This window comes from Microplitis demolitor, chromosome 9 (assembly GCF_026212275.2).
Source record: "Microplitis demolitor isolate Queensland-Clemson2020A chromosome 9, iyMicDemo2.1a, whole genome shotgun sequence".
Lineage (NCBI taxonomy): Eukaryota > Metazoa > Arthropoda > Insecta > Hymenoptera > Braconidae > Microplitis > Microplitis demolitor.
In genome coordinates, this window is record NC_068553.1 from 9,254,512 (window position 1) to 9,267,454 (window position 12,943).

The 12,943-nt window shown below is 31.5% G+C and overlaps 1 protein-coding gene across 1 annotated transcript in view; it reads right to left on the minus strand.

Moving 5' to 3' along the window:
• Positions 1-12,943, minus strand: part of LOC103576034 (phenoloxidase-activating factor 2) — a 329,955-nt gene that overhangs the window by 253,696 nt on the left and 63,316 nt on the right. The window contains exon 2 of the mRNA XM_053742063.1: positions 12,192-12,571. Within this exon, the coding sequence (XP_053598038.1) occupies positions 12,192-12,562 (371 nt within the window). The 5' untranslated portion in view covers positions 12,563-12,571. The remainder of the gene's footprint in view (positions 1-12,191; positions 12,572-12,943) is intronic.

Here is a 12,943-nt window from a genome sequence, read left to right on the forward strand (position 1 = left end):
CATGATTTTTTTCATATTTTTTAAAAATTCTAAAAAACCAAACTTGGGGAAAAAAATTTAAAAAAAAATCAGTTTGTCAGTTGACCCTGCGAGCCAGCCCCGAAATTTCTTGCTGTTTTCGAGCTCCTTGAGCTCGAAAATACTTTTTTGTGCCTTTGTTTTTGAAAAATAACTTTGATTGAGATTGAAAAATAACTTTGATTGAGACGGTTAAGGTGGCAATCGACGCGTTTTATTAAGTTCTAGAACTGATCGAATTTTGAAATTGATTTATCAAGACGTTTTTGAGAAATTTAAAAAAAAAACTAAAAAAAATTTTTTTTTTAATTCTTTTGTTAACGGTTTCTCTTGAATGAATGAACTGATTTCAATAGTTGAGGTGGCATTTGACGCGGTTTACAAAATTTTAGAGCTGAAAAGATTTCGGAATCAATCGATCGAGCGAATTAAAAGTTATTCAAAAAAAACATTTTTGAAAAAATTTTATTTTTGAAATATCTCCGAACGTAACCTACCGATTAAGCTCAAACTTTTAGTGCTTATAATATTTAACAAGTCTCTTCGAATGATACCTTGGCGATCAAAATCGGGTCATCCGTTCAAAAATTACATAATATTTACGTACATACATACATACATACACTTGGACATCATCTTGAATTTAGTCCGAATAGCTTCCTAAAACCTCGAAACGTCGACACCTGTTGGAATTTTGATTTTCGCAAATCGGGGTGAAAACAATAACTTCCCGAAATTTTTGAAAATCATCGATTTTCTTAGCGGGAAGTTAAAAAAATTTGTTTTTCAAGTAATGGATGTTCGTCTATAAGTTAAAAATGGATAACAACAAGTTTTTTTCGTTTTTGTACACTTTGAACGCTCTTTTTTTGACTATCCGTATCGTTTAGTAACATTACAAATCGATCGTGTTCCATAAATAAAAATTTATGGTAAAATTACAAACCACTCTAATTCTACAATATAATTTGTTAGAAAGAAATTCTCGTTTGAAAAATTTGAATGATTATATTGTAATATTAGTTACAATATTTTATTGTAATTTTACTAAGAATGATATAAAATTGAATTTCTAATATCTTCTGTAATTCTTAAGCGCTTTTAATTTAAAACCAATTCCTGTTTTGTAAAATTACAACTCGTGTATAATAAATGAAAATTTATGGCAAAATTACAAGACACTGTAATTCTACGATGAAATTTGTAAAAAAAATCGGTCTGTCGGTTGACCCTGCGGGCCAGCCCCAAAACTTCCCGCCTATTTCGAGCTCCTTGAGCTCAGAAAATTGTTGTAGATACATTTTCTCTTCGAGCTCGAAAATACTTTTGTATGCCTTTGTTTTCGAAAGAAAACGTTTTTTACGATTCTTTCTCAAACGATATCTCTCGAACGAATAAACCGATTAAGACGTTCAAGGCGACAATCGACATGTTTTATTGAGTTCTATAACTGATCAGATTTTTGAATTGATTTATCAAGTCGTTTTTGAAATACTTTCAAAATACTAAAAAAAAAAATTTGGAATTAATCGGGTCAGTCATTTCGAAAATATTTGGAAAAAACCATTATCCACCATTTCTTTCTCCCGCGATATCTCTCGAACAAATTAGCCGATTTTGATGTATAAGGCGGCAATCGGCGCTTTTTATTGAATTCTAGAGCTGATTAAAATTTGAAATCGATCGCGTCAGTCGTTTCAAAAATATTTAGAAAAAACCGTTTTTCACCATTTCTTTCTCCCGCGATAACTCTCGAACGAATTATCCGATTTTGATGTTTGAGGTGGCAATCGACGCGTTTTATTGAGTACTAGAGCTAATTAGATTTTAAAGTCGAGCGTATGAGTCGTTTCTGAGAAATCAATAAAAAACAAAAAAAAAATTTTTTTTTTTCGTAATTCGCAAATATTTTCGAGTCTATTCGATCAAATGATCTGAAATTTTCAGACAAGTTGACGGCCAACAAGCTCTTTCGATTGCCACCTCAACCATCTAAATCGATTCATTAGTTAAAAAGTTACAAAGAGTTTACATACATACACACACACACACATACACACGCACACACATACATACACACACTCGGACATCATTCTGAAAATAGTCAGAATAGCTTCCTAGGACCTCAAAACGTCGACATCTGATGAAAACTCGATTTTCAAAAATCGGGGTGAAAACAATAACTTCCCGAAATTTTTGAAAATCGTCGATTTTTTTAGCGGGAAGTTAAAAAATCTGGGCGTCGATTGACCCTGCGGGTTAGCCCCAAAACTTCTCGCCGTTTTCGAAATCAAGGAGCTCAAGGAGCTCGAAAACATTAGTGCGGATATATTTTCGAGCTTGAAAATGCGATTACATGCAGTTGTTTTTTTATGATCTTTTCAAGCTTTTACAAGTTACGTTTCATGCTGAAGTTTGCAAATTTAAAAATCGGAAATCATTAATAAAGAAGTGGTTTTTACAATTTAATTCCTGGTTATGTTCAATAAAATATGTGTATTAAGGCAGCAATCAATGTCAGGGTTCAAAATCAAGATTTAAATAAGTTTTGGCTCATGTCAGAAACAATAAAATATGAAATATCCGAGAAAAATATTAAAAACTGCGCGATGTTATTTTTTTTATTTTTCAATGCCGATATCTTTTGAACGAATTAAGTGATTTTGACGTTTGCGGTAGCAATCGGCGCGTTTCATTTAATTCCAGAGCTGATTATAATTTGAAATCGATCGCGTCAGTCGTTTCAAAAATATTTAGAAAAAACCGTTTTTCACCATTTCTTTCTCCCGCGATAACTCTCGAACGAATTATCCGATTTTGATGTTTGAGGTGGCAATCGACGCGTTTTATTGAGTACTAGAGCTAATTAGATTTTAAAGTCGAGCGTATGAGTCGTTTCTGAGAAATCAATAAAAAACAAAAAAAAAATTTTTTTTTTTCGTAATTCGCAAATATTTTCGAGTCTATTCGATCAAATGATCTGAAATTTTCAGACAAGTTGACGGCCAACAAGCTCTTTCGATTGCCACCTCAACCATCTAAATCGATTCATTAGTTAAAAAGTTACAAAGAGTTTACATACATACACACACACACACATACACACGCACACACATACATACACACACTCGGACATCATTCTGAAAATAGTCAGAATAGCTTCCTAGGACCTCAAAACGTCGACATCTGATGAAAACTCGATTTTCAAAAATCGGGGTGAAAACAATAACTTCCCGAAATTTTTGAAAATCGTCGATTTTTTTAGCGGGAAGTTAAAAAATCTGGGCGTCGATTGACCCTGCGGGTTAGCCCCAAAACTTCTCGCCGTTTTCGAAATCAAGGAGCTCAAGGAGCTCGAAAACATTAGTGCGGATATATTTTCGAGCTTGAAAATGCGATTACATGCAGTTGTTTTTTTATGATCTTTTCAAGCTTTTACAAGTTACGTTTCATGCTGAAGTTTGCAAATTTAAAAATCGGAAATCATTAATAAAGAAGTGGTTTTTACAATTTAATTCCTGGTTATGTTCAATAAAATATGTGTATTAAGGCAGCAATCAATGTCAGGGTTCAAAATCAAGATTTAAATAAGTTTTGGCTCATGTCAGAAACAATAAAATATGAAATATCCGAGAAAAATATTAAAAACTGCGCGATGTTATTTTTTTTATTTTTCAATGCCGATATCTTTTGAACGAATTAAGTGATTTTGACGTTTGCGGTAGCAATCGGCGCGTTTCATTTAATTCCAGAGCTGATTATAATTTGAAATCGATCGGCTTAGCCGTTTCGAAGATATTTGGAAAATTTCTTTCTTTGATGGTTGAGGCGGCAATCCACGTATTTTCTTGAGCTCAAAAGCTGATCAGATTTTGGAATTGTTTGGTTAAGTTATTTCTTAGATAATCGCAAATAACTGTTTTTTACCATTTCTTTCTACCGTGATATCTCTCGAACAAATTAGCTGATTGAGATCGTTGAGGCGGCCATTCACACGTTCTATCAAATTCTATAGCTGATCAAATTTTGAAGTCGACCGTTCAAGTGATTTCTGAGAAATCATTAAAAAACTAAAAAAAAAAATTTATTTTGTACGTAATTTGCAAACATTTTCGAGTCTATTTGATCAAGTGATCTGAAATTTTCATAAAAATTGATGGCCAACAATCTCTTTCGATTGCCAACTTAACCATCCAAATCGATTCATTAGTTAAAAAGTTACATACATACCTACACACACACACACACACACACACACACACACACACACACACACACACACACACACACACACACACACACACACACACACATACACACACATACACATCATTCTGAAAATAGTCAGAATAGCTTTCTAGGATCTCAAAACCTCGACATCTGATGATAACTCGATTTTCAAAAATCGGGGTGAAAACAATAACTTCCCGAATTTTTGAAAATTTACAACTTTCTTAACGGTGTTATGTCCGACTATTATTTGTTTAATTATTTTGGTTGCGTGCATTAGGCGTTCGGACTAACCAATGCAATTTTCGGCTCAAATGTTTAGTTCAAGCCTTAATTTGTTTGTTTTGGGATACATTTCGATGTGGACTTTCTTTCATTTCTAATTCGGTAAAAATAGAGTTATCTTTATAGATAGACGAATGTAAAAATTGCGCCAATCAATACATACGAATTTAAATTAATAGCGTCCTTATTTCCTCTTAAATTTTTGAGGCTGATTGGAAAAGTTATTAAAATTGAAAAGAAAAGAAGTCAATTATAATTGCCTTACCTTTTGTGCTGAAGTATATATTTATATTTTTCCTTGAGATAGTTCCCACGTTGTAGTCCCTTGATTTGGCTGCTAGATCTCGATGCAAGCAATCTCCGTATGAGGGTGGGGTGATGGTTTATTACTTAACTTATTTTACGATGTTACGTCCAACTAGTAGCTTGTACTGTGATGTTGGACAATTTATTATAATTTTTATTTTCGGTCCTAGTCTTTCAACCAATAGACCGGGATCACACTGAGTAATTATCTTGAAGGTTGGTTCTTAAATGAAAGATGTTGAAAATGTACGAATTTAACTACTATATATTATACAATTAAAAATTTTGATGATGTGAATACAATAAACTTGATATTAAAAGTATTAGGTGGTTTGTCCGCCAACTCTAATTTACAATAAAATGGTTACGATTAACTTGATTTCAAATACTAGACAGGACTACAGAATCTTGAATACATTACGTTCTTTTATACATAAACTTAAAGATTACAGTACCTGAAGTTTTGGAGATCGGAGTATTTTTCTGGCGTACACTGAATTTACTATACTATACTATTCGCGGTTACAACTTTGTTGTGATGTGAACTTAATAATTTTAATTTAATTATACACTAGCTGAAACAATATTTACTAAACGCTAGCGATATAATTAATAAAATAAAGTGTGAGAACACTTGTACGATTAAATAAGACAATAAAGTGTGAGAACACTTGTAGAAAACTAGTACGGAACTAGTGTGAAGTGTGAGAACACTTGTAAAAAAATAAACTAGTACGGAACTAGTGTATAAGTGTGAGAACACTTGTACTTAAATTTTCTCATTCTTACTGACCCAGGACTGAGAACTGAGAGTAAAAACTCTGACTGCGAAAACTGCTACTGAGGAAAAACTCAAGACTACTTTTTTTTTATTTTGTGGCCCTTTTTATGTGTCTTGTTTGTTCTATTTTGTCTATTGTTTAGGGGAAAACTGTGTCCAATCGGAGCACAATTCCTTTGGGTCCTTTCCCTTTCCCTAGGATTTTCCGTTAGGGAAGTGGTAAAAGCCCACCCCGATGCGTGCCTATGTGTGTGCGCATCCACACAGACACCCACATACACAATATTCTATAATATTGTAACTTATTTATAATAATAGAATTTATATCTATTTTATAAATTTTTCTTATGACTATTTACTTTTATTTATTTATCTAAATTTTTATTTATATTGTTTTAATTATTTACTTATATATAAATATTTTTTTTTTCTTTCATAATTTTATTTCTTTCAATTTTATTAATTTATTTATTTATGTAAAGAATTTTTTATTTATTCGAGTTTTATTAATTCATCCAATTATTTAAGTAAAATTTCATTTTTACTCTTTTAATTTTTATTTATTTGAATTTTACGTTTACGTGGACACAAAAAATTTTATCTACAAAAATGTACTTAAAAATTTAAGGGCTTATAAGATTATATTATTTATATATTTTATTTATTTAACAATGAGTCATTGTTAAACTTTCAATTTCTCTTTTTAAATATTTTAAGTACACCTTTGCTGATAAGATATTTTGTTAATTTTTATGGAAAGCGTTTCCAAATGTTCTTTGGGCCTTCATTCTATTGTGACCCAAGGGGTCATTAAAAAAAATGCATTCGATTGTTTGCTCTAGCATTTCTACGTGCGTCAGAGCAAACAAATTTACTAATTCTAAACATTTTTACTACTACATTATTTCTTATCACTCTAGGGTTATTAAAAAAAATAAAATCTGGTCGCCACGTAATTTTAATGGAAAAATAAAATTTAATATAAAAAGTTCAGCATCTGAGCTGGACGTAACAACGAATAATACACAAAATTTATTGTCACTTATGTTTTTTTTTTTTTTTTTTATTTTAAACTCCAATTTTAATTTGGTAATAAAAACTCCTTTAATTTTCTTTAAAGAAAATAGAGCTAATACTCTTTAAAGGGATATCTTTATTACCTTAATCATTAAATAATTACACTCAAAATTTTGGATTCGAATTTCTTTGATATAATAATTTTCACAAATTTGAATTAACACTTAACACTCACAACCAATAACACTTTTATTTTTTTTATATTTATTTCTTTCGATACGGAAACTTTTATTTTATATCGAATTAAAAAATTCCTTTATTTTCCTTCGCAGGAAATAGAAGCAGTGCTCTTTAAAGGAGTTGGCTTTTAACTTTGAACATTTATTTAATATTTCTTTCTATTATACTTGTTTCCTCGATGCGTGATATTTTTTTTATATATATATAGCTGTATAAATGTATACTTTGACATATTCTCACTGTTATAATTTTTTTTCGCGATGCGATTTTCTTTAGTATTTATTTTATTGATTTGTAAAAGCGATTTTTATCGGTTTTATTAAATATGAAAATTAAGGATACCGCTGTACCTAGTTTGCGACTCTTGACTGAAAACTTCGAATTCAGCTGATAACCGAAATGCAAGCCTGTGCTCGGTAGAGTCAGTTTGTTATTCAAAATTTTCTTGAACGCCGCAACCATGGGGGTCCGAGTTTAAGGGAAAGGGAAATTTTTAGGTGAGTTGCATCTTGTGAGATGTCCCGTTGACGGAACTTAATTTAGTCAATGCTAATTGTGCGCATTAGAGCGATCTTAGCTGACACTAAGTGGGAACCGAAGAGTATGAGAATGAAAGACAGAAAGAAAGAAATCTGGTAGAATAGGTTTGTCACACTTCATTGAACCCATCCTTGTTTCTCTCAAGAGAAAATGGAATTTCTATTCCTATGGAGTGTTCAACATGAGTGACAGTAGGAGAAGTTTGCGAAGTCGGACATAACAACGGGAAGTCAAAAAATTGAGGTTTGTCAAATTTTAACGATTTCATTGGAATATTATTTACAATATTTTGTTGTAATGTTACTGAAAATTGTAGAAAATTGAATTACAAATATGTTTAGTAAATTTGAAACGCATTTTATTTAAAATCAATGTTATGTTTTGTAAAATTATAGCTCGTGTACGATTTATATACAAAGATTGTAAAATTACAATTCATTTTAGTAGTTTTCCTAGTGCATCATCGAAAATTACTCAAATTGTGTTATAATTTTTTATTGACATACATTTATTTGTATTTTTATTACATCACTGCTTTGTAAAAATATTGTAATTTTACAAAAATTTTTAACAGTATACGTGAAGCGTTCTAAAATGAACGCACACTAGATTTATTCAATAAACAATGTCAGTCAAAAATGAAACTGAATTATTTTACATGAGCAGGCAAGATTCCATATCGACTAGGATGGAAAATTTTTTTTTTACTAGAATACCTAAAACTCACCTTTATTTTGTCTGTTAATACCGCAAACAAGTCGATTTGAAAAAAGAAAGATTTCTGCCGAGTAACAAATGCGGCTACACGGGATAACTAGTTAGCCCACGTCGAGAAAACGAACGCTCAAAGCGCCGCCACGCATTTATTCGGCTTCCTATGTAATGGAGTCAGATCTCTCACTTGTCTACTCCCGGCGGATACAGTTACTTGTATTAGTTTCAAAGAATTGGACATCTTATTTCTTTTTTTCTGAGCCTGGAATAACTACTTACCCCATGTCGCTGCTAAGGGTTAAAAATAAAGTTTGAGTTTTACCGTGGAGCGGGACTGAAATAGTAACCTGATATTATCTGTTGACAGAACTTAGTTCGATCCGTTCTTGGTAGATTGCAGAGTTCTAGCTGAGTTGCAGTATATACGGAATTCAGCGGAGGCAGAATGGGATCAGTTTCGAATTTCCGTTTGTCAAGCCTCAACAGTAATTTTGTGACCGTTGCTGTTGTGGAAGCTGTTTGACCATTTCTAATACTTCAGTCTGACAGAGGACAAGCTATGAACACTTATACCGCTGAGGAAGTCATCGGTCACTTATCGTATAAGTTTTATGATCCCAGCTGAAATCTGTTCTAGGAGAGCAACTACAAAGGATATCCATACTCAGAATCAGTGCTGTCAGAACGTGCGTTATTTTTACCCCCTCCTGCTATTACAGTCAATGCTATTTCACCTTCAGAGGGTGTAAAAATATCGCACGTTCTGGCAGCACTGCTCAGAATTCATAAATGAGTATGTTTGGTGAGGAATAAGCCTCCAGTTGCCGATATAGTAGAGTTTGATTTATGAATTTAAAATATAGAGGTCCGTTATAGATAATGATAACGTTTAGTGGGGTTTTGGATTTTGAATTAGGGAGTCGAAGGGAGTCCTTCGAGGAGTACGGACGTGAGCAGTCGCCGCTAGTCACTCAAAGCAACCAGACGGGTTCGAGCATGGCACTACAGTATCATGGCATTGTGGAAGGCTACCGATTAAGATTGTTGTTACAGAAGTATTATTTAAAACAGTTTATGACGTTACTCGATATTTTACTCACCAGTTATTAGGTATGGAATGACTATCATAATTATGAATGATTAATCAAGTAGAATCAGAGTCTTGAGGTATCATGCTACTATTTGGATTCAAAAAAAGATTTAAGATCTAAAAGAATTATGAGAATATTGTCACAGTCAGAGTCAAGTTCACAATTTATTGTCAATAATATTTTTATAAATTATCACAAGAAATATGTTTAGTTATTAGACTAATTATTGTGAAATTAAAATCGGTATGAGATGCATGTACGTTAGTTTAACAAGTCGTTAAAGAGAATGTTCTAGTGTACTGGACTTACAATTATTGTTCTAGATTACCAAATATTATTTGATTATCGTTTATCTCTAGTTACTTAAGTAAATTGTTTATAATGTGTCGATACGCATCATTTAGAGTCAGTTTACTCGGTGTTAATGCTACGTCCTGGTTGATGGTTTGGCGCTGGCGTAGTTAAGTGGTTCATTATGAATGTGAATGGCAAACTTACATATAATTATAATAAATAATGGAAAATGGGTTGAACAGTCACAATTTAGTGGTTGAAATAAACTGGTTGTTTGAATATATTTGTTCAAATAATTAATTGCTTATTAATTATAAGGATGAGAGGATCTGGTGTGTGTGAATTGGCGGGTAGTTAATAATTTTATTTAACACTCAAATTTAACAAATAATAAATATAGATATTTATTTAAAATATATACACTGGATGAGAATTTATTATGATGAGATATTCACTAGAAAGCATCTTTTTCAATTTATTTAATGCAATTTCACTTTCGTATGACACGTGGCCAAGATGGCAACTAGGCGCGAACAATGCCGGTGCACGTGGTGATGATAATTATATTGAGAATGCACTGAGATACTAAAATGAGAGCAATAATATTATGCAAAATAATTAGTATGAATTAATTAAAGCAAAATGCACTAATTAAAAGAATGAGAACGCAACTGGTTAAAGAAATACACTGAGATTAGAAAATGCACGAGGTGTCAGCCATGAGAACACTTGAAGCAGTATGTATGAGAGAGAGCACAAACGTGTGAGAGAGACAGAACTTCCGTCTTCTTCATCCCCACTCGAGCGTTTGTTGCGATAAGAATGCGACTAGCGGAGCCGCCTATGATTGATTGGTGATCGACTGTAGTATCGATCACTTATCCGCCGTGAGAATAATAGTGACAGCGCGGAAAATTTGAACAATATTATTTAATATATCTAAATCCGATTTATTCAATTGTAAAAAATTAGTTTGAGAGATGTAAAATTATATAATTGAAGTAATTGATAATATTGTTAATATATTATTAACAATAACTTCGAGAGGGTGAAAAAGGAATTGAGTATTCTACTGAACCTAACTGCTCTCGATGATTCTATATTTGACTTATTTCTCTTGATCGAGAAAAACTAGAGTAAAGTCTCATCCATACGTGACGTTTGGGCATCAGACCCGCGCATTGATTCATATGGAGGGTTCATTCAAGATGACGTATATTCTTTAATACTCCATTCTAATATTTACTGAAAATACTTGATTCTCACGGTCTTTCTGCTTTTGTTACTAACAAATGAGTCTCTTATCTATTAACAAAAGTTATCTTAATCAAAATAGATGTTTGTGCAGCTGCACGTCTCGAGGATTTACTCAAGGCGTCAGCACTTATTTATATTTGATAGAATATAGAAAAATAATTTTATCAACTTTTACTCATGTTCTTAATGTTTAAATATCTTAAAAAATATTATTTTATTATTACATTATATTATTTTATATAATTAATTAAATGTTATAGATATTACTGGATTATCGATATTTGATATAATTAGTTAGATTTCAGGTCGGCAATTAGAGAACTGAATGCCCACGTCATCAGACGTACAGACTGGAACGTAACATTAAGATTAATATTATAGTTATTAGATAGAGTATTTCGTTATGGCGTGAAATTATTAGTGTTATGCTACAGTATTTTGTTTATTGTTGAATAGAGTTTTTTGATTATTTGTTGTTTAATAAAAAATGTATATCCACTGATAATTCACATAAATTTGGGATGATTAAACATGGACACTCCCTCTCTTTATAAACCTACACAGTGAGCGACACCATAGCATACCATAACTCTGTTTCTAATTTTCCAGTCTCCGTTTTTGGTTTTTGCTTATAAGTTCTGAGCATTTTAGTTTTAGTTTTAGGTTTGCGACGTTTTGGTGATAATTCAACAGATTAAAAATTATCCAGATATAATTTATGCGCGGTTTTATTTTAATTCCACAAATGAAAAATTACCTAACTTCGATATATTGCTTTAGTAATCATTGGTAATCCGATTTTCAAAGGACATCGACAAAATTAGCCTATTAGCATCAAGAAAGTTATTTTATAATTATGGTTAATAAAAGTAAAATGCCACCAAGAACGCTTAATTTGGTTGAATCGTTTCAAAAATACCGTCAGACAAATATTATATATTTTTAGTGAAATGTATGTTTTATCGGTCTAACAGTTTCTTAAGCTTAAGAATTTATCACTAAAAATGTTTTCAAGCTTCCTGAGATTTAGGTGGTCCTGTAGGATCAACTGTTTTTTGTTGTTTTGATTTTCGTTTTATAATGAATTTTATTGCTTTTATGAGAATCAAAAAGTTTTAGAATGTCTTTAGAGAAATTTACATCAATTCTGGCTGCCAGATAGCACTTTTTTTTAAATATAAGTTTATAATGTTGTTTTTTTTTTCAAGATCGAATTCAATTGTCTAGGTTTGTTTAGCATAACTAAATTTAGTTACCACTCATGGATAACTGTTTCAACACATAATCTAAATAGCTCGTTCATTGAGATCGGTGAGTCAATCAGCTTTTATTAATTCCGACACTCAGTGAACCTTACAACTTTAACCAAAATACTCTCAATCTGCTATTTTACTTTATTTAAATAAAAATTGTAATACCTGATATCGATTAAACCAACTCCATCATCAACAATATTATTATTTTGACACTGATAATAAGGTACACATTCACAGTCATTACTTGATAAACTTTGGTCATCATTTACACTAGAAACTTTATCATCTGCACTCTCATCACCTTTATTAATGCTGGTAGAGTTAGCATTAAATACTTCATCTATTAACGCACTTAATCCAATATTTTGTGAAACATTCGATGGTAGTATGTTCAGTGCCATATTATTTAGTTGCTGCAAATTGGGATTGCGTCCGAAGACATTGATTAGTAAATCATCTAAATTATCATTCTGAGGTAAGGAAAATGAAGTTCTAATACAAGCTATTATTGGTATTATTTGAATCGCCCACATTGTTTTATTCTGGAACAAAAAGTTTAGTTTTCTTAAAATTTGAATCTTTATTTTGTTATACAACTTTCCAACAAATTTGTTAATAAAAACTTGATTTTTACGATAAAACTAAAAACAATAACTTTTATACGCTTGGAAATTTTCAAGTTTCTGAGCAGGAAATAGTAAATAGCTTAGAGCTTGAAGGTTCTAAACATTGATTTAAAGTTTTGGCAAATTTAAAGATTATAGTTACATCAAAGGATACAATAAACGAAAGCATGAAACTAAAAGTAAAGATGATTGACTTGCATTTAAGTGAAAACGAAAAATACTCGGAAGAAAAAATTCTATTCGAATTCACAATCACAAAAGTTACAATTCCTACCGTAGTTTTTAAAA